At 48.8% G+C, this 21967-nt stretch overlaps 1 protein-coding gene across 1 annotated transcript in view; it reads right to left on the bottom strand.

Annotated features, from left to right (window-relative positions):
• Positions 1-21967, bottom strand: part of GLP2R (glucagon like peptide 2 receptor) — a 50944-nt gene that overhangs the window by 26490 nt on the left and 2487 nt on the right. The window contains exons 2-9 of the mRNA XM_066366456.1: positions 16115-16202; positions 14021-14125; positions 11143-11264; positions 8079-8185; positions 5236-5389; positions 3466-3625; positions 2508-2568; positions 1269-1338 (exon numbers count right to left, since the gene is read on the bottom strand). Of these exons, the coding sequence (XP_066222553.1) occupies positions 1269-1338; positions 2508-2568; positions 3466-3625; positions 5236-5389; positions 8079-8185; positions 11143-11264; positions 14021-14125; positions 16115-16202 (867 nt within the window). The remainder of the gene's footprint in view (positions 1-1268; positions 1339-2507; positions 2569-3465; positions 3626-5235; positions 5390-8078; positions 8186-11142; positions 11265-14020; positions 14126-16114; positions 16203-21967) is intronic.

Below are 21967 nucleotides of genomic sequence, written 5' to 3'. Positions count from 1 at the left end.
GGCAGGGAGAACAGGAGGGTTAAGAGAACCAACTTGTAACAAAGAGAGAGGTGGAGGAGGAAGTGGAGACAGCAAAGGAGACTGAGAAAGAGTTGCTAGGGAGTTGGAGTGAACCACAAGGAAATGGTATCCTAGCGGTTAGCAAGAGGAAGAACCTTAATATTTAAATGTGCCATGAAATTTAAGCAAAAATAAGACAGCCTTTAGCAACAAGGAGTCTACTAAGAGAAGCTGCAGTTCACAAGTAGAAGCACAAGCTAGACTGCAATGCTTCGTTTTGTGAATGAAACACGAGTAGGGGAGAAACTGAAAAAGATACAATGAAATGGAAAAATATCCCATGTTCATGGACAGGAAGAAGCAACATAGTTAAAATGGCCATATTACCCAAAGCAATATACAAATTTAATGCAATCCCCATTAATATCCCAATGTCATTTTTTAAAGTAATAGAAACAAAAAAAAAATCACCAGATTTTTATGGAACCATGAAAGATCCCAAATAGCAAAAGCAATCCTGAGAAAAAAGAATGAAGCCAGAGGTATCAGACTACCTGACTCCAAATTGTACTACAAAGCCATGATAATCAATATAGCATGGTATTGGCAGAAAACACAGGCATACAGACCAATGGAACAGAATCAAGAACTCAGAAATAAAACCACATATATATGGACAAATCATCTTCAACAAAGGAGCCAAAAACACACAATGGAGAAAAGAAAGCCTCTTCAATAAATGGTGCTGGGGAAATTGGAAAGCCACAGGCAAAAGAATAAAACTTGACTCCACCTTGTCCCCCTGCACAAAAAAATTAATTCAAAATGGATCAAAGACCTAAATAAAAGATCTGAAACAATAAATTACGGTATGTAAAAAAAAAAACATAGATGCTAAACTAAGCCAATAGCTTTGTTACCCCTGGTCTGTGACTGAAGATGCAGGTATCCCCAGGACCTCGTACATCACAACCACTCAATACACAGCCACCGAGCACAGTTCTATGCAGAGTTTGAAGGCCCAAAGAGAAGGAGTCTTGTAGTATAACCCTGAATTTAGGTCCTGAGCCAGAACAAGAAGTTTGGAACTTGTTCCTTTTATCGTTCGGTCGACCCAATTCACAGCTCAGCATCTCCTTCTCAAGGTGTCTGGCCCAGGCTTGTTCTGAGCCAGAGAATTTGGAGGGGACGGGGGTGGGGGTGGGGGGGGCGATGGTCCTGCACAGCTGCCGAGCTCAGAGGGGAAAAGGAGGGTGGGTGGTCCTTACCGCTACACAAACGAGCATGGGCCCTCGGATGATCCACCAGATTCGCTTGTTCTCGTTGATCCCCCAGCACCTGCAGCAAAGAGCAGAGGGGAGAGGAGAGGAGACATTACATGGAGACAAGGTTGAATGCAGAAGCCGCACGCCCTCTGGAAAGAGCTGTTCACACCCCTGACCCACCTTCACCCTGTCACTCTCCTGATGGGTGGGAGAGAAGAGAGGACTCAAACTCCTTTGCTAGTATAGCGGTGCTGACTTTTCTTACCAGTTCAGTGCTCTTCAGTGCTAAAGCTTGATGGATATTTGTCTACATCTGTCTTTGTGTTCATAGAAATGTAAACTCTTAATTATATAGAGGACTTTTTGGCGGTGATTATTTGGAGAGAGAAAAATGGGATCACATGATACTCATTATTCAGCAACGCGTTGTTGAGATCCAGCGCCTAGAAGCCAACAGGAACGGGACTAACATGTTTTCTTGGTAGTCTCATAATATTCCACAACATAGGTAAGTCACAATTTACTCATGGATTCTCGTATTGAGGCATGCTCGGGGGTTGGTTTCTTTGGTTAGGGGGTTTTTTTTTGTTTTGTTTTGTTTTATTTTTAAATTGAGGTATAATTGGCACATTAACATTATATTAGTTTCAGGTGGACAGCATGGTGATTCAGTGTATGAATATATTGGGAAATGGTCACCACAATAAGTCTAGTTAATATCTATCACCTCAAAGGGTCACGATTGTTTTTCTTGTGATGAGAACTTCTAAGGTCTACTCTCTTAACACCTTTCAAAGTCGCAATGCAGTCATGTTAACAGGAATGTACCAGCTGTACATTACATCCCCAGGAGTTAGTTATTTATAAGGGAAACTTGGAAACTTTTGACCACTTTCACTCATTTCATTTTGCTTCCCCCCCCTCCCACTTTGAACTACGATGCAGTAACTATTCTTGTACCTGTATCCTTATACACCCAGGGTCACAGATAAGGTATGCCACAAGTTTTATGCTAATTGGTGTTAATTTTGTGCTAATTTTCAAGTGTAACTTAATAAATCAATAAACTAACTCCTATAAGAAAAATCTTTGGTTATTTTATCTACATTCCTAGGTACATTCTAGATGGCCAAAGTGGAATGGGGTTGGGTAGCCTCTTCAGGAAAAGGATATGTATCCTTGTAACTGGGCAGATTTGGGAACTCCTGGCTCATGGAAGTGAGAAACAGGGGCTTTACCTACCCGGTGTTTTCCAGCTGCGCGCGGGCGACACTCCAGGGCACCACGGACAGCAGTGGGAAGGCTGGGGGGGCAGCAGGGACATGCGGTTAGGAGCTGGCTGGCCAACCTCCCCGCTGCCCGGCCACGCACAGCTGCTTAAATCCTACAGAAGCCTGAGCATCAGAGAGTGAGACCCGGAGACCCGGGTGGCACAGAGCCCGTCTCTTGTTTTACCTTCGGGCAAGCCCGGAAGTGGGGAGGAGAACAGACGCCACATGTCACCGAGCGGCTTTGAGGAAATTCAGAGACGTTAACCAAATTCTTCTGAATTTCAGGCTCAGGTTGTTATTTTCTCTGAATCCTGCAGCTTCAAATTCTCTAAAAGCTGTGACAACAGGGGTTCCAGACCTCATCCGGAAGACTTAGTTGGGGGCATGGTTTGTGTCCCCCAAAATCCATATATTGATGCTGTAACCCTATTTGTGATGATCTCTCTCTCTCTCTCTCTCCCTCTCTCAGAAGGGAACTGTCTGCAAACCACAAAGAGCGCCGCACCAGAACTCAATCATGCTGGCATCCTGACTTCCACCTGCCCAGCCTCCGTAACTGTGAGACGCAAATGTCTACGGCGTAAGCCACGCGGCCTCTGGTACTTTGTTATGACATCCTGAGCAGACCAGTAGAGTCGGAGGCAGGGTAGGAGAAATGTCATCTCATTCTACCAAAACCCTCCTCAGCTTGTGGACGTGCACATTGGGTCTGCGGCACTGGTGCCGACGAGTGTATGTGTGCATTGCCTGCTCATGTGTGTGCACGAACACACGCATACACACAACTCCTCAGAGACTCTTGTCATTGAGGAATTCTCTGTCCCATACCCCTCCTTCCAGCTGGGTCTCTAACCCTGGCCAAAGGCGCTCTTGGGCTCCCATGTTCTGAAGAGTCCCCAGCAACAGAGGCCGGGGCTCAGGTTGCTCACCCCAACCCAGCAGCAGGTATCGGGGCCACAGCCGCATTTCAGAAAGCACGGTGGGCTCCAGCAGCGTGTGCAGATACAGGCCTTCCACCAGCAGCCACGAGTAGTTGGCACCCACGAAGTAGTGCAGGAGCACCTGGGCTGAGCGACAGGGGGCGGACATCTGCAGAGAACAGCGCACCTGGCGGTGAGTCCGGGCTTCCCGGGGCCCGGACCCCCAGAGGGCGGAGCAGGGCCCCCTATGCATTGCCCCCCTCTTTACTCCCCTCTCCCAAACCCTGGCTGACCATCGCAGAGACGTGGCCACAATATCAAAATGTCAAAGAGTGCCTCGTGCAGCTTCCAAAGCCCAGCTTCTTTCTTGACACTATAGGCATTTTTTTTTTAGACAAACACAAACAGAGAGAAATCTCATCAGTAACTTCCCTAAAGGAGACAGTAAAGGGTATGTTCTCTGATATCAGTTCAAGTAAGCTAGAAATCAACAACCAAAAAAAAGAAAAAAAGTTCTTCATATAATTAGAAGTGAGTACATCAATTTCTAAATGATTCATGAATCAAAGGAGAAATGACAATAGAAATTAAAACTTATTCCTGAACAGAATCAACGGAAGATGCCACATATCAAAGTGCATGTTAGGCAGCTGATGCCACACGTGGCAGGAAACTAATAGCCTTCAATGAGTTAATTAAATAAGAAAAAGGCTGAAAATAAATCACTATAAATATTATGTCAGGAAAACAAACAGAAGATTGAACCCAAAAAAACTACATGGAAAAATAGTAAAGATGAACTCGGAAATTAATGAAATAGAGAATGTAAAATGAAGAGCATCAATAGCGTCAAAAGGTTGTTTTTATAAAAAATAATCCAATAAAACTGAGAAACTCTTTGCAAGGATGATGAAAGAAGGAACGAGAAAGTGAAGACACAACAGATAATCAGTATCAGGAGTGAAGAAAGGAATAGCACTATTGATGCATTAGGCCTTTAAAAGATCTTCAGAGACGGGGAACAAATATTGTGCCAACAAATTTGAAACATGAGATGAAGTAGACAGATTCCTAGAAAGACACGAGTTATCATGTGACACCAGAAGAAATAGAAAATCTAACTGTGGGAGTCATAATGAGTTCTTCGTTAAAAGCCCCAATGGCTTCATTGGCGCGACCTATCAAACACTGAAGGAAGAAATCATACCCATCTTAAATAAGCTCTTCCGGAGAACAGAGAAAGAGTAAACCAGCCTGGTTTGTTTTAAGAGTCTGCATAAACTTTATCCAAAAACTTAGCAAAGGCATTCCAAGAAAAGGAAATCATTCATGAGCATAGATGAGAAATGCCAAACAAAAGACAAGGAACAGCCAGCGAAAGCCAGCAATAGAAAAGGAAGAATAATAGATCAGCACCTCGTTGGGTTTGTTCCAGGAATGCAGTTAGTTTAGAAGCATTCATTGTGAACAAGATAAAAGAAACACCATGTCAACAGATGCAAATTTCAATGTGGAAACGCTTTGCTGCTTTAAAAAAAAAAAATAGTACTGATAAGAAAAAAAAAGGTTAATCTGATTTAATTCTTTCTTTTATTTACAAACAAAGAAACTTCCCAACCAAGTAGCCTCACAGTGAACTTCTCTGCGGCTGTCTAAGTCAGATGATGCAAGTCTAACCACAAAGCCATCGGCAACTCCTATATCTCCTCCTTCCCTTCCCCACCCCCACCTTCCTCCCCTCCGATTCCCAGGACTGACCCACCAGGTGGGAGGACGCACCTCTGACACAAAGGACAGCCACGCTTTCTCGCTGTCGGGCCTCTTGGAGTAAGAGTTGTAAACGATGACGTCCTTCGCCAGCACGGCCAGGGCTCTCAGGATGAAAGAAGCGAACAAGTTCATGTGGATGTAGTAGCGCGTGCAGTGGAGTTTTCTGTGCGAGGAGAAAGCCGAGTGCCTTCCTCAGGAAAGAACGGCTCGGACCAATCGCTGTGTGCCCGACACACTCACTCAAGAGCCAGGGTCCATAGTGTAGGCTCCAGGGCGGGATAGCTGGGTTACGTGATCTTACTTCCCTGTGACTCATTCTCCTCACCAGTAAAACAAGGACAAGAATAGCTCACACCTGTGTAACATATTTAACACGCCCGACACTTAGGGGCATCCTGACTCCTTACCACCACTGGAAAAGGGGGTACTATTATTGCCCTGATTTTGCAAACGGGGGGGGGGGGCGCCTGGGGGGGGGAGATTGAAGCAGAAAGGTAAAGTCACCTGTCCAAAGACCCAGAGCCGTAAGAGTAGATCTGAGATCTGAACCCAGAAATTCTAAGGCTAAAATATGGCTCTCTGAGGCCCTACAGCCTATAAGAACAAGAGGACTTAACTCAAAGGGCCGCGGAAGGATTCAATCAGTTAATGGGTGAAAAGTGCCCACACAGTACCTGGGCACTTAATGAGTGCCCAGGAACATGCCAGTCCTCCTTGCCTCTCCCTCACCACGGGGAGCCTCCTGCAGTCCGGCTCTGTCCTGGCCGAGGGACGACCGCGTCCTCAGTCTCCCGGTCTCTGCTCTCTCAGCCCCGCCTGGGCCCCGTGCAGGACACACCCAGTCCTGTCATGAGACCTATTACTCTTTTTAAATTTTGAAAACAGTTTTGGAGCAGGTCCTTCTGTTTTCCCGTTTATGCACTCTTCTTCATAACTAGCCCGGGGACCGTGCAAGGGCAGGGACTGGGTCTTGCTCTACCCAGTGCCTGAGGCAAAACGGGCATTTGGTTGGCTCAGACTCTGCCCAAGTTGCCTCCTGCAGGGACCAGGCAGTTATGTCCTCCTGGCTCGGTTCTGAGACTCTGGGAAGGAGAGTGGAGGAGGTCACAAACAGCAGTGAGCACAGGCTGGGGAATTCTCCCGCTGTCCAAGAACTGCTCTCTCCAGTGGGGTAGGTGGCGATGACTCTGCTTCGAAGCCGTAGACCATCCTGAGACCAGAGCTGGCTAGGGCGAGACCCGGGGCTAGCCGAGCCCCCAGGTGGGGAGCTGCTCCAGAACTGGCAGCTAATGTGGATGTCGTGGCACATCCACAGGGGACACAGAGGGGGACCAGGTCTCTGTGGTCCCCAACTGGGTCCTCTGCTTCCAGGCTGAACTCTCATTCTGCCTCATTGTGTGCTCAGTTATGTTCCTGAAAGGGCTGGACTAAGAGACGGCTTTAGAGGGCTCTCTAGTGATTCAATAAATATCTCACTTGGGCCTGACCAGGTGGTGGTACAGTGGATAAAGCATTGACCTGGAATGCTGATGACCCTGGTTCAAAACACAAAGTCACTGGCTTGAGCGTGGGGTTATGGACTTGAGCGTGGGGTCATAGACATGGGGTTTGAAACCCCAGGTCGCTGGCTTGAGCCCCAAGGTCACTGGCTTAAGCCCAAGGTCGCTGGCTTGAGCAAGGGGTCACTGGCTCAGCTGGAGACCCCCATCAAGGCATGTATGAGAAAGCAATCAATGAACAACTAAGGTGCTGCAACTATAAGTTGATGCTTCTCATCTCTCCCTTCCTGTCTATCTGTCTCTATCTCTCTGTCTTGCATGCACACATGTACTAAAAAAAAAAAAAATCACTTGAGTAATTTCTAAAAATTGTGATTTAATACAACGCACTTGGGCTCTGGATTCTGAGAGCAGGCGGGAGTGGAGCGCTTGGGCTCTGGACTGCCTGGTTGTGGTCCTGGCTCCATCACTCACCAGCGGTGTGGTCCTGGGCAAGTCACTGGGTCACTCCGTATTTCAGGTACCTCGCTTATAAAAGAGGGGGGGTACTAGCAATGTTAACTTCCTAGGATTAGAATTCATCTTAATTCTGATTAGGATAAGGCTGAAATGACTTAATGTATGTAACCTGCTCAGAACAGCGCCTGGGCACCAAGAAAGCATAGCTAATCAGAATTAGTGGGCCTTTCGGATCCCTTTCTAGCTCTCATGAGCCATGACATCACCCAGCCCAGTCTCTGTGTAACTTTTATCAGTGTCATGGAAGTAACACTGATGTTCAATAAACTGCACACATTTAAAGCATCAACCTTAATGAATTTGGACGTGAATAGATTTCATTACCACATTCAAGATTATGAACATTTCCATCACCTCCCAAAAGTTCCTGGTTGGTCCTTTGCAATGCGTCCCCTCTCACTCCTTTCTGGGCCCTGGATTAAAATCTCATCTCTACCACTCATGAATTAATCTGCTTTGGAGAAGTTACTTAATCTCTTCTGTAAAACCAATGCCTCTGGTAGAGTTGCAGTGAGAACAGGCTGTGGTGGGAACGGGAATGACTAGGAATTCCAACCAGGGCCTGGCACGTAGGAGGCTATCTAACTCCCAGATTCCAACTCGCACTGTGCTTTGTGACCTGGGGTGGCTCAGTGCCTCTCTGTGGACCCCTGATCTCCCTTCCCCCTTCCCCTGCTAAATGGGATGGATGGACTAGGGACTCTTTCAGATCCCTTTCTAGCTCTCATGAGCCATGACATCACCCAGCCCAGTCTTCCTCTGCCTTCTAGAGGTAGCCCGTGAGCCCATCCCAGGCTGCACATCTGAGCACGTGCTGACAGAAGTGCCACTCACCGAAGGAACAGGAGGAGCGTGAGAGCCAGGAGGAGGGATACGATGGAGAGCGAATACCCCACGGTGTACAACAGCTGCAAGGTCGACAGCAAGTCATGGTGTCCCACCTGCACACAGAGAAGAGCAAACACGATCACCAAGCGAGACGGCTGTGGTCCCCAGTCCCGAGCTCCGGGCCCGGGAACACCAAGGTTTTAAGCACGCGCCCTATCCTTGTTGACATCCGAGTACGGTGAGCTTAGACATCTCTCTGGACCATCTCAGAGGCCAAGGAGTCTTGATGAGCGAAGAGCCCACCCTGGGTCAAACCTTTACGGCTGGTCCCACAGCCCAGCATTGGTGCACCGAGACTCACAGTGACCTGGGGACACTGTGCGTGGACTAGAGGGTGTCTTGGGAATGAGGACGGGTTCTCTGCCTCGGGGTGTGCTGTCCCTGGAGTATCGTAGTCCCTCTCTCTGGAAAGTTGGGCCACATTTCCAACTGGCTGTTTCCTTCCTAAAACCACTTTTCATAGATGACCTCTTAAACAAAGACCTAATAAAGCACTGGAATATTTTTCTGTGGGTCCCAGAATAGCCTGATTGTGAACAAAAGATAATTTACTAGAAATTCCATTTTAAGTCAGCTCTCCCCATGGAATCTGACCTTCTCATCCAATTCGCCATGCATACTGCCATCGAGATGCTGTGGATTCTTCTACAAAGTTTATTTAGAAACAAAAGTTTGGTAGCAGTTCTAAGTAAATTTTATAAGAAGAAGCCACTGGGCATACTTATCACCTGCTAAATTAGGTCTTACACTTCTCCGCGTAACTTTTATCAGTGTCGTGGAAGTAACGCTGATGTTCAATAAACTGCACACATTTAAAGCATCAACCTTAATGAATTTGGACGTGAATAGATCCGTGATTTCATTACCACACTCAGGATAATGAACATTTCCATCACCTCCCAAAAGTTCCTGGTTGGTCCTTTGTAATGCGTCCCCTCTCACTACTTTCTGGCCTCCACAGCCCAAGCGAACACTGGTCTGCTTTCTGTTATTTCAGTTTGCATTTTCTAAAATTTTATATAAAATGAAATCTTGTAATATGTACTCTCTTTTGGTAAGGCTTAGTTCCGTTGGAATAGTTATTTCGAGATCCATCCATATTATAGCACGTATCAACAGTTCATTTCCTTCTCATTGCTGAGTAGTATTCCACTGTGAAGGTACCACAATTTATTGATCTGTTCACCTATTGATGAACATTTGGATAGTTTTCAGAGTTTAGTTTTTACAAATAAAGTTGCTGTGAAATTTTTCTGGACAACATTTTATGTAACCATGGATTTTTATTTCTCCAGATAACTGTCTAGATGTAGCAGGGTGGAATAGTATGGTGTGTGTTTTAGCTTCTCGAGAAACTGCCGAACTGTTTTTGACATAAGTGGGGCCGGTTTTCATTCCCACCAGCAGTGTCTGAGGTCTCCAGCTGCTCTGGGTTCTATGAACACTTCGTGTAATCAGTGTTTTAACTTTTAGCCATTCTAATGGGTACGGAGTTGTATCTGTGGTTTTCATTTGTGCTTCTCTAGCGCTTCTCTAGTTGTGAATCATTTCATGGGCTTCTTTGCAATCTGTAGATCTTGTTTGGTAAACTAGCTGTTCAAATATTTGGCCATTTTTTAAATTAAATTGTCTTACTTTTGCACTGTAAATGTTCTTTATATAATCTAGATATAAATATCTTGTTAGATATGTATTTTGCAAGGATTCTCTCCCATTCTGTGACTCGTCCTTTTATTTTTTTAATGATGTCTATAGAAGAGCAGAAGTTTCTTTTTGAATTTTGCTAAAGTCTAATTTGTCAACATTTTTTTATTATGCAGTATATGTTTTCCATCCTTTTTTTTTTTTTTTTTTTTTTTTGTATTTTTCTGCAGCTAGAAACGGGGAGAGACAGTCAGACAGACTCCCGCATGCGCCCGACCAGGATCCACCCAGCACGCCCACCAGGGACGACGCTCTGCCCACCAGGGGGCGATGCTCTGCTCCTCCGGGGCGTCGCTCTGCCGAGACCAGAGCCACTCTAGCGCCTGGGGCAGAGGCCAAGGAGCCATCCCCAGTGCCCGGGCCATCTTTGCTCCAATGGAGCCTTGGCTACGGGAGGGGAAGAGAGAGACAGAGAGGAAGGAGGGGGGGGGGGTGGAGAAGCAAATGGGCACTTCTCCTATGTGCCCTGGCCGGGAATCGAACCCGGGTCCCCCGCACGCCAGGCCGACGCTCTACCGCTGAGCCAACCTGCCAGGGCCTCAATCCTATCTTTTAAAACTTTACCTAACCCAATGCCTTAAGATGTTCAGCTATATTTTTTCCTAGAAGTTTAACAGATTGGATGCTTCCATTTAGGTCTGTGATCTGGATCTCGTTCATTCTGTATCGACAGTGTGAGGCAAGGGGAGGAGTTGTTGATATATATCCTGGCACTGTTTGTTGCCAAGGTTAGTTCTCCCCATTGAATTGTCCGGGCACTGCCCCACACATATAAAGGTAATTGACAGACCTTTCAGATGGTATAAAATGTCATATCTTAACAGAAGTTGTTGGTTGTTTTTTTTTTTTGAAAGTCAAATTACACAGACGCCTGTCAGAAGGTGACAGGGCTGTGATGGAACGTGACCATGGAAGGGACTCTTGGTGGGGTGGCCACGGAAGACTTTATTTTGTAGGGGACGTTGAAACTGAACCTGAATGACAAGAAGGAGAAGCCACCAAACAGCCGAGGCAGAGGGGACAGCGGTGACGAGGCTAGTACCTCGCTGAACGGCTGACTGACTTCCCTGAGGGGTTCAAGTAGAAGAAATTTAGCGGCTGCCACGGAGGGGGAAGGGTGGCACCTCGTGGGACTGAGGACCTTCCCTCGGTGAGTCTGGGACAGACAAGTGGTGGGAAGGCCCTCCACGTGGCCCCTGAAGCCAGCCGGCCATGAGGGGCCCCGGCGGCGGCGGTGGCAGCGGGGCGGCGGGCAGCAGGGTGTGCTCAGGCCCCAGCACTGTGTCCCTGCGCCAAGCAGACTCACGTTTTCCTCAAGGCTGTGGCTCTCAGAGCACTCGGAGTCGTCCTGCCAGACGTCCGTGGTGTTGCCCCGCGTCCGCCAAGTGCCCCAGGCCGAGCAGTGTCTGTAGGCCCTCCCCGGGTTCCCTGAAAGTAAACACCGCTCTGGGGGGGAGGTCAGAGAGCACCCGCCTCCCCCGCAGCATGTGATGGGGCCCGGGCCTCCCCACGGAGCTGCGGAAACTCCCAGGGAAAGGGGATTTTACTCCCCCGCCCCCACCAGGGACAGGGGGAGTTATTAACATTCCTACTGTTTATTTGGGACAGAAAGAAAAACACGAAAGCCCCTATACTTCGTAAGAATCCATGATCTGCTCATGGTTGCTGGGTTTACCCAAGTCCCCCGGGGTGGAACAGCCCCCCGTAACTCAGAGGGAGCAGCGCTCCTGGCGCAGGCCAGCTGGTCCCCCGCGCCGGGCTCCTGGCACGTGCTCAGGGGGACATCTCCTCCCTGGGCTCAAGAGGTGGCCGCGTGAAGGAGAGAACGCGGTGGACGGGGCCTGCTCAGCCTCTTACGAGCTTTGTGGCCTCGGGACCGAACCTCCCGGACGAACTCTGTGCCGTCTGGTTCCGTCATCAGAGCCGGACATGAGGATGGCACTGAGCCTCTGCGGAGGGGGGGGGGGGGGGGGGGAGTGGGGGGGGGTGGCTGAGTGAAAGTGTGTGTGTGTGCGAGTGACCGGCAGAGCCCACTGCCCGTAACCACAGCTGCTATGACTCGACCACATCTATTCCATGAGCCTTTCCCCAGAGGGACCGCCCTCCTACCTGGAGGACCGGGGACTGGACTTGCAAATGAGCAATTAAAATTTGTCGGAACTTCCTGCTCCTGACCCAGCAGGTCACAGGCCAGCAATAACTATTTGTTGTGCTTATTTACTCATTTATTTTGAGAAAGAGAGAGAAGCATCAACTCATTATTTCACCTAGTTGTGCCGTTGATTGCTTCTCACATGTGCCCTGACCGGGCCTTGAGCTGGTGGGGTCGCGCCTGTGCCCTCGGGATTAAGCCAGAGACCCTGGTGCTTCCAGGATGATGCTCTATCCACTGCACCATCAGCCAGGAGACTATTTGCTGAATTGAATGTTTTGATCCCAACATGGTACCTTCACCTGCCCACCTGACCGTTTTATTAGGGTGTCTAATTGACATCTCAACAAACACTCCCTAAACCAAACTCCTGGCTTCTCCCCAAACCCGCTCTGCCCTTGGATTCTCCACCTGTTGATGGCAACCCCATCTTCCTGGATTCTGGTGCAGACCGCGGGGTGGTCCTTGTTTCCTGCCTGTCTGTCCTCCCCTTTGTCTGGGCCACCCGCCAATCCTGCTGTCTCGACCTTCCAGAGTCCAAGCCCTGCCTCTCACCCCTGCTGCCACCCCAGCTGGGACCACCATAGTCTCTCACCCTGATTGCTGTGCACGCCTCTAATGCTTGTGCACACCTCCAGTACTCACCGGCCACGGTTAACCCAGCAGTCAGAATGAGCTCAGACAGACCTCAGCCGCGCCATGCCATGCCTCACTCAGAGTCACCCAAGGGCTCTCTGAAAACGAGTCCTTATGACCTCCCATCAGTCCTGTGAGGTGTGGCCCCAGTGCCCTCTGACCTCACCTCCTATTGCTTCCTGCCGCCTTCAGACACGCTGTCCAATAGAGCATCAATTTGCATCTTTAACTCCTCCCCTTCTGAACACTCTTTCCCTATTGGCTAAATCCTTTACCCTCTACGTTTTAACCAAAACATCACCTTGTCATAAAGCCCATTCCAACCTTCCCATCTCTCTCCCTCCTGTCTTGTTTAAAATACACCACATTCAAACACATTATCATTTGCTCATATATGATGATCCATGATCATTGTTTGTCTACTGCTGGAATGTGAGCCTCCACAAGGAGAGGAATTTTATTCTGTTTTTGGTCACAAATATATCCTACACGCTTAAAACAATGCCTGGCCCACAGTAGGTCTTTGACAAGTATTTGTTGAATGAGTGAACGGCAGTGAGGGCACCTGACACTGTTCTCTGTGCCAGCCATAATTGTCCTGTGCTCGGGGATGCGAAGAGGAAGGAGGCGTGGTTCCCACTCTCGCGAGGGGAGGAGACATGCAAATCAAAGTGTCCCCCAGTGTTGCAGATGCCATGATGGGGCACCGCACAGGTACACACGAGGCCTCACAAAGGCAGGGGCCATTGCACTTGTGGGGAGTCGTCTGAGAAATGCTCTAGAGGATTGAAAGTTGCAAGCAGAGGATTAAAGTTGGGTGGATAGACAGACACAAGTGCACAAAGGCCCTGGGAGGGAATGGCTGAGCAGGTGGTCACTTGCGTTAAGCAGGACCAAGGCAAGTTAAGCGGTTTAAACTCTCCATCTAAGTCCCATAAGGCTTAAAAACACCAGTTCAACAGCACTTCCTTCCAGTCCTGCTGCAAGGGTGCTTTTGATGTCCTTGCTCTTTATCTGACAAGCCAAAGTGGCACGGGTGGGAGCGTCCCAAGCTTTTTCTCCACCTCTTTCTCCTCTACGAGACGGTGCTACTTCTTACACTCCCTGCAGCCAATTCTGTGGAAGGCAGGCCTGGACTTTATCACTTCAAAGGAGAGAGGACGATTACATTAATAGAACATCCGGACACAGAAGGATTGCAGGAAAATAAGAGGAGCAGAGAGAAAAAGGAAGGTGTATTGCCGACGGCTTAGAAGGAAACCTTTTGTGGGAGGAGAAGACTTGAGAACAACAGCACCTGGTGGCCGCCCTTTCTCTGACCACCCCTTCGCTGGTTTGCCCAAGAGGGACTAGCCTTGAAGGAAACTGTCAGAGATTGGTAAAAGTAAGGCATTACCTTCACGCCACCCAGGTAAGTATGAAGGGCAGGGAACAGAGACATTTCCTGGAGCAGAATGAGGCCAGCACACATACCGATCAAAGGTTCCATTACAGAAGACGCCTGCGGAGAGAAGAAGGGCTGGATGGGCAGCAATGCTGGAACATCAGGCCCAGTGATGGAGGTGCAGGCACCAGGCGCCTGCAGCCCGCCTTCCTGGCCTCGGAAGCTGTGATCACCTGCACAGGGATCGGCTTGGGCAACCCGCTCTTCAGACAGGTCAGGGATGAGGAACACCATGCAGAGACAGGAAGGCTTCACCCGGCCCCGTGCACCGAGGCTCTGACCTGCCCACGCGTCCGCTGGCAGTGATCCCATAGATGACGTCAATGTGCACGCCATGCTAAGTTTGGTTTACTGTACACGAACTGAATTCTCACAGGAACTCAGGGTCAGGAGGGCACTTGGAGGGTCAACCATCATGGAATCATGAACTCAATAATTGCCAAGCCTTCGCCAGTTAGATCCTGGAACACCCTGACTGTGAAATGTTCAGAAGGACCTGGTGGCTCTAAGGGCATCTGCAGAGGTGAAGCGTTTTGTCCTATGCACCTGACAGAGGCACTCCCTGGCCCTATTTCTCCATTGGAATATTAATCTGTTAATCTACAAAATATTGGAGCCATCTCAAGCTCAGGGGATGATGTCTGCCCCCATGCATGGTGATAAGAAGCCCTAGCCTGATGGGCTACCTGGTATCAGAGGGAGGAGTTTCAGGATGGATCCCCAAAGGTCTACACTGCGGGCTCCTCACCCCTGGGGACCAGGCACCGTCCCCCACCATCTGCCCTCTAGTAGGCTAGAACTCAGGGTGAACAGCCAGGGTCCTGACCTGGGGACCCTACAAACGCCAGTCTGCCAGGTGAAGATGACCCAACTCAAGCACCTGATGGGTCCGGCTGCCAGGTGCCGCCTCCCCATCTGCGTGACGCAGTGCGGAGCCACTCAAAGCGTGGCTCCAGTCGGAGGGGCCCTGCTCTCCTTTGACCAAAGTGGAGAATACTTCTTGTCCAAGGCAACCGTGATCGCGGCTGCCCGGGCTGAAGGGGTAGCTACAGGGAGAAGGTGTGGCTTGAAAGTTGGCACTGCCTTTGGGTCAGGAAAAGGAACTGAGTGTTTATGGTGTCTTGTCAACCTTCAGACCCTGAATGAGATGATCAAAAAAAAAAAAAAAAAGCCAGGAAAACAAGAAAGGGGCAGCTTTCATCCACAGTCCTCAGGGCTCGGAGGCAGTGAGCCAATGCTCCTTGATAGAGAAAAGAAAAATAATCTGGACACACCGAAGAGTCAGGACTGTGGGCGGGAGAGGCCGTGGACTGACCAAACCGTTAACAAATGTGTTAGGATGCGCTGAACCTAGTGTAGATCTGGGTAAGAGATGTGTCATGACGCAGCTCCGGTTAACACCGGGGAAGGAGGCCCTCCACCCCCACCCCAACACTCAACGGATTTCCAGGTCAATCTATGGCAGTTGTTCAAGTTACGTGATGAGGTGGTGACTATGCTGTGACAGATGGCTTTGATCAAAGATGGCCACAAGTGTATGTGTCCCCTCTCACCCTCTCACCTGCTCTTTTACAATGAGAGCCTGGGGTCCCTCCCCTTGGACCTGGGTAAGGCTCTGTAAGTGTCTGACCAACTGAACACAACAGAACTGACTTCCAAGGCTAAGTCATAAAAGGCAAGCTGGCCTCTGGCCATGCTTGTCCTTGGAACCCGGCCACCATGCTGTGAGGAAGCCCAGGCCATATGGCAAGGCCACGTGGAAGTTTTCTGGCCAACATTCTCAGCTCGGCTCGCAGCCGAGAGCCGGCATCAACCGGCAGACGTGGGTGTGAACAAGACTTCGGTTGATTTCAGGCCCCTGTCTTTAAATCTTCCAACTAAACTCCAGGCATTGTAAAGCAGGAACAATCTACCCCCAATGTGCTCGGTTTGAACTCCTGGCCCACAGAAACTGAGAGACAGCAAGTAATTATTATCCCAGTTTTAAGCCACTAAGCTTGGGGACCATTTGTTCCACAGCCATAAATAGCAGATACGCATGCTTACCAGACGGTTCTTTGAGTAAGTCTCTAAGGCACTTCTCTCTGTACTGGGCCCACTTTCGAGTTGTCTCCTCAAGGAGAGATCCTGGAACCTGAGCAGAAACAACTATGGTGAGCCCCTAGTTAGCCGCAAGCACGGAGGTGGCCTTGCTGTACCATCTCCTACCGTGATTCTCAAACCTGTCATCGAAGCACTCATCACAGCCTGTCCCAAGAAATGGAATGTCTTTGGCGTCATATGTTCTATTGAAAAGATACATGTGAATCTTACATTCCCCCTCCATAATGTAATCATGTTGGTTCTAACGCAATGATGGAAGATTCTTTTCCTTTTTTTTTTTTTGTTTTTTTTGTTGTTTTTTTCATTTTTCTGAAGCTGGAAACAGGGAGAGACAGTCAGACAGACTCCCGCATGCGCCCGACCGGGATCCACCCAGCATGCCCACCAGGGGGCAACACTCTGCCCATCTGGGGCGTCGCTCTGCGGCAACCAGAGTCATTCTAGTGCCTGAGGCAGAGGCCATAGAGCCATCCTCAGCTCCCGGGCCATCTTTTGCTCCAATGGAGCCTCGGCTGCGGGAGGGGAAGAGAGAGACAGAGAGGAAGAAGAGAGGGAGGGGTGGAGAAGCAGATGGGCGCTTCTCCTGTGTGCCCTGGCCAGGAATCGAACCCAGGACTCCTGCACGCCAGGCCAACGCTCTACCACTGAGCCAACCGGCCAGGGCCAGAAGATTCTTTTCGAAGTCTTCAAGTGAGGCTGACATCTCAGGAGGATGCGACGTGCCCGCCCTGTAGTTGCACAGCCTACCGGACGAAGAGCGAGGTGCTTCTCAGACCGTGCGGATGTCCAAGGGAGGCCTGCACACTGAGAGGCTCGGTCTGGGTCAGAGAACGGCCACAGGAACCGCAAGCGCCTGCACCTTCCCTCTGAGGTGCCTGAGGTCTGGAGTTGAAGACGTTGGTCAGACAGATGCGCTGATGATGGCCCTGGGCTGTGGGGTGTGCTTTCCTCTCTGATACGAACTCTCTCTCCCACAGAACCTCAGATATAACGAACATCCTCTTGGGGCCTTCCTTCCAGGTAACTGAGCTGGCTAACGACTTTTAGTTGTGTCTCTGTACCACTTCTTCTGGCTTTAAAAGGGGATTTTTCTTCTTTAATTGACTCGTTTTTATCGAGTGCTTACGGTGTCCCAGATTTTGCATTCGGGAGGAATGAAGGGGGTACAAAAATGAACAAGACACGTTCTCTGCCCTAAAGGACTTAGAAGCTGCTAAAGGTAAAACAAGTACAGTTGACCTTGAACGATGCTGGGGCTAGTTAGGGGGTGCCGACCCCACCACCCCGGGCCATGCAGGCAGCAATCCGTGTATGACTTTTACCAAAGATGACCACAAGTGTATGTATCCCCACTCCCATGTTCCTTCACAATGAGAGGTGGAGGTCCTCTCACTGACACCCCAGAACTTAGTTTCCCCTGGTATCCTCAGGGGACTGGCTCCAGGACTCCCTGCCGATACCGAGCTCTGCGGACGCTCGCTTCCCCTGTATAAAACGGTGTGGATCAGCGCGTAGAGTCGGCCTCCACATCCTTGGACTCCCGACTGAGGATCAAAACAGTACAGGTCTTTATTTTTAAAATCCATGTATAAGTGGATCCAGGCAGTTCAAACCCATAATGTTCAAGGCTCGACTGTATCTGATTGGCTGGCATACGAAGTCACGTGGCATCCTTACCCCATCACCCTCTGCTCCCAGACAGGCCCTCTCCCTAGTGGCTCAGTATTGGCACCACTGTCGTCCCCGTCACAGACCAGAAACCAGGAGTTTCCCTCCACTCCTGCTTCTCCGTCACCCTCACATCCACCCGGGCACCAGATTCTGTCCTCCTAAATCCCTCTCCTGTCCAGCCCTGCCTCCCATTTTCTCCACCGCTGACCTGGTGCCGCGGTCTCTCCCTCACTCTGTCCCTGAGCCATAGGGCCACAGAGCAGCCTGAGCACAGGGCTCTCCTGTCTGAGGTCTGCCCCCCTCGGCCTTGCTGACTCAAGGTGTAACTCAGCCACCCGGTCCCAAGCTGCCTCCACCCCAGTCCCCTCTTTCATGACATCGTATCTCTGCACTTCCCTCTGGTGTGCCCTCCTACGCATGGCTCCACCGGGCTCACTCTCTAGTCATCTCTCAAAGTTCAACTCAAGCCTAATGAGCCCAGCTCATATGTGACCCCTTCTCGCACTGAAGTCTCCACCTAGTAACTCTTCAGAGTTTTTTGACCCCACACATGACTGATTCCAATGGTCCGTCATCTGTGGTTGTTCATTGATTGCTTTCTCCTATGTACCTTGACTGGGAGGCTCCAGCTGAGCCAGTGACCCCTTGCTCAAGCCAGTGACCTTGGGCTTAAGCCAGCAACCATGGGATCATGTTGATGATCTCATGCTCAAACCGGGGAGCCCATGCTCAAGCTGGCGACCTCAGAGTTTCAAACCTGGGACCCCAGCATCCACTGCACCATCACCAGTCAGACCCCCATACATTCTCTGAGGATTGAGGTGTGCCTTTCATCTCTGAATAAAAGGCGCTAGCACTGGGCAGGAGTTACTGTCCTCATTCTCCCTCATTTCCCACCTGAAGACATAGGGGCAGTTGTGGGGTGGAGCGGAGGAAGAGGGGCATGAACATGGGAGGGTTTACATATGTCAACTGGGCTAGATCAACCCATTCATCATTGACTTGGAGACTCTGTCTCCTCTCACAAGGGTTAACAAACTCAGATGCTTTCTTGGGCCAGGTGGATAACCTGGAAGACTGAAGCAGGACAGGTAGAACAGCAGGGAGTGGAGGAGTCTACTGTACATCGGGAAATACCCCACTGAAAGGTGTTCAAACACACACACACACACACAAATATATACAAGATAAAACCAACAATCAAAAAAATCATCTATGAACTTAATAGGTAGCCAGTTTTTACCTCTTGAATAATTAGTCCAGTCTACCCTCTGCTCTCTGCCCAACTTGTCCCACCCCAATACTATAGCCCAGGGGTCGGGAACCTTTCTGGCTGAGAGAGGTATGAACACCACATATTTTAAAATGTAATTCCGTGAGAGCAATACAATGGCCCGTGTACATTACGCATTATCCAATAAAAATTTGGTGTTGTCCCGGAGGACAGCTGTGATTGGCTCCAGCCACCTGCAACCATGAACATGAGCGGTAGGAAATGAATGGATTATAATACATGAGGATGTTTTATATTTTTAACGTTATTATTTTTTTATTAAAGAGTTGTCTGCGAGCCAGATGCAGCCATCAAAAGAGCCACATCTGGCTCGCAGGCTATAGATTCCCGACCCCTGCATTAGCCTATAAATTGGGGTCTGTGAGTAGCCCCTTGCTTTTCTTCCAGAGAGCCATGGAGCCAACTTTTGAAGACTTAACACGGTCATCATTAGACCACAGAGTCCCCAACTTTCTCAATCCCTGGCTGCGTTTGGTGTCTCACTCACGATTCCACAGCGCCCTTAAGCCAAGAGAAGTATCTGAAGTCCTGCTTATGAAGTAGGTAGGTCCAACAACTGAGTAACTATTTACATCTTGATAGTTTAGTGCCCCTGGGCACCCCTCCCCAACTTCTCAAACCTCAGACTCAGCTTGGACACCACCGCCTTTGTTCCACACTGATGTTTGTGCAGTACTTGCTTTTACAGCACAGAAATGTCAGAAAACCCAGCTTTGCAAAAATACAACTTCAGGGAAAGGCACGCGGCATGCTCCAACATGGAAACCATGGACTACCTCAAGCTGGTAATTCACACAGCATCTGGCAAGTGTCACGGACCGCCGCTTCCCTCAGAAAATTAAAATACGTTACAGCACCCCCGTGAATTCACAGGGCCCTGGGGGTGCCCTAAACCCCATTTGGGAGCCAGGGGATTAGCCAGTAAGTGATCATAATGGGGATAATGATGATGAAATCATTGGTGTCGATCCCTCTGATTTCGGTTTCCGTTGAGTTTTAAGTCCCCGTTATAACAATATATCACTTGGCATTATGGCCCTAGAGGAAAGATAAATGTTTATTAACACATTTGGATGTTTTACACCCTAATGGGACCATAACTAACTTTATATTATTTTTATAAATTTAGCAGGGAGGTTCATAAACAAATCATAAACTTCCAGGATCTTCCAAGTCACAAAAGCAAGAACTTTTCTTGAATAAAGTGCTGTGTGTGTTCTTGGAGATCTCATGGGGATCTCACTGGGACTTGGCTGAGGAAGGGACGATAAAATCAGTCATATATGTGAGCTGTCCCTGCACTAACATTTCCCTATCCCCTGCTCTTTGCCATGACTAATAGCCATGCTAAAAACAAAACAAAACAGAAAACAAAGGCAAACCATAAGGAACACTGAATTTGGTCAGTCTAAGAGGGGCCAGACAAACTCGCACTATCTTCCCAGCTACTTGTCCTAAAGACACCAAAAACACAAAAGGCAAATCCACGTTCAATCACAGCCAGACCCAAACCCGGTCGTGAGGAAAGGGGATTCACGGGTGGACGTTTTCTAACTGGAAAAGTCCAGCTGGATTCTGATTCCTCTTCTTCTTGCTGAGGGAACAGCGTCAGTGACGGACTTGGCTGTGAAGGAATTCAGGAAAACGGAGGGGAAAAGCCTTCTGCTGACTTTAAATTGATTGTTCTGTGGCTTCTTTTTCAGGGGAAGACATATTGTAAATATATTCCTGTTTCAAGAACTGGTCTTCTAAAACACCATTTTAACAGCTACAACGTTTTCTAGGGATGGATGTGATATAATTCATTTTTTAAATTCTGGAGCTTTCGATCCCCTCTCAGGGCACATATGGGATGCAACCAATGAACATATAATTAAAGTGGAGCAAGTGAATGCTTTTCTCTCTCTCTCTGTCTCTGTCCTTCGACTCTCTGTCTCTAAAAAATCAATCAATAAATAATAAAAAATTCTCTAGCTTTGGTCATCTATGTTGGTTTAACTGCTTGCTATAATGAAAATATTCAGTTAAACTTTTTTTGTGTATGTGTGGGAGAGACAGAGAGAGTCAGAGAGAAGGACAGATAGGGACAGACAGACAGGAAGGAACAGAGATAAGAAACATCAATTCTTCCTTGCAGCTCCTTAGTTGTTCATTGATTTCTCATACGTGCCTTGATGGGGGGGGGGGGGGCCACAGCAGACCGAGTGACCCCTTGCTCAAGCCAGCAACCTTGGATCCAAGCTGGTGAGCCTTGCTCAAACCAGATGAGCCCGTGTTTAAGCTGGCGGCCTCGGGGTCTCGAACCTGGGTCCTCCACATCCCAGTCTGACACTCTATCCACTGCACCACCACCTGGTCAGGCTCAGTTAAACATTTGAAGACCTCTTTATCAAGAGAAATTCTTTGAAGTGGAATTTCTGGATCACAGAGTACACATTTTGAAAGAGCATGAAGAAGTATTGCCAAAAAAATAGTTTTAATTCATAAGTATGCACCTTTTTACAATCCCATCAGCAATGTATGAAAGGGCCACAAATTCACTTCCTGAATAGCCTTCAAGAGCTTATGTCTTTGGGTGCCCCAGCAACTGCTCGTTAGCTTAAGTGCGTTGTGAGAAGGGGGAGAGGAGAAAACTAGGCAACAGCATTATTTCACTGCTTGAATTTAATAGCAACACTGTCCCTGAGAATTTCCCACTGAGTGAATTTTTATGACCACTTCCTGCCGGAAAACGCACCACGATCATTTATAACCCGTGCATCTACGAGCAAGCTTCACCGTGGACGTCTACACAAAGCCTCATCATATAAACATCTGGAGAAGAATACGGG

This window comes from Saccopteryx leptura, chromosome 2 (assembly GCF_036850995.1).
Source record: "Saccopteryx leptura isolate mSacLep1 chromosome 2, mSacLep1_pri_phased_curated, whole genome shotgun sequence".
Classification (NCBI taxonomy): domain Eukaryota; kingdom Metazoa; phylum Chordata; class Mammalia; order Chiroptera; family Emballonuridae; genus Saccopteryx; species Saccopteryx leptura.
This window is presented reverse-complemented; position numbering and strand designations above follow the sequence as displayed.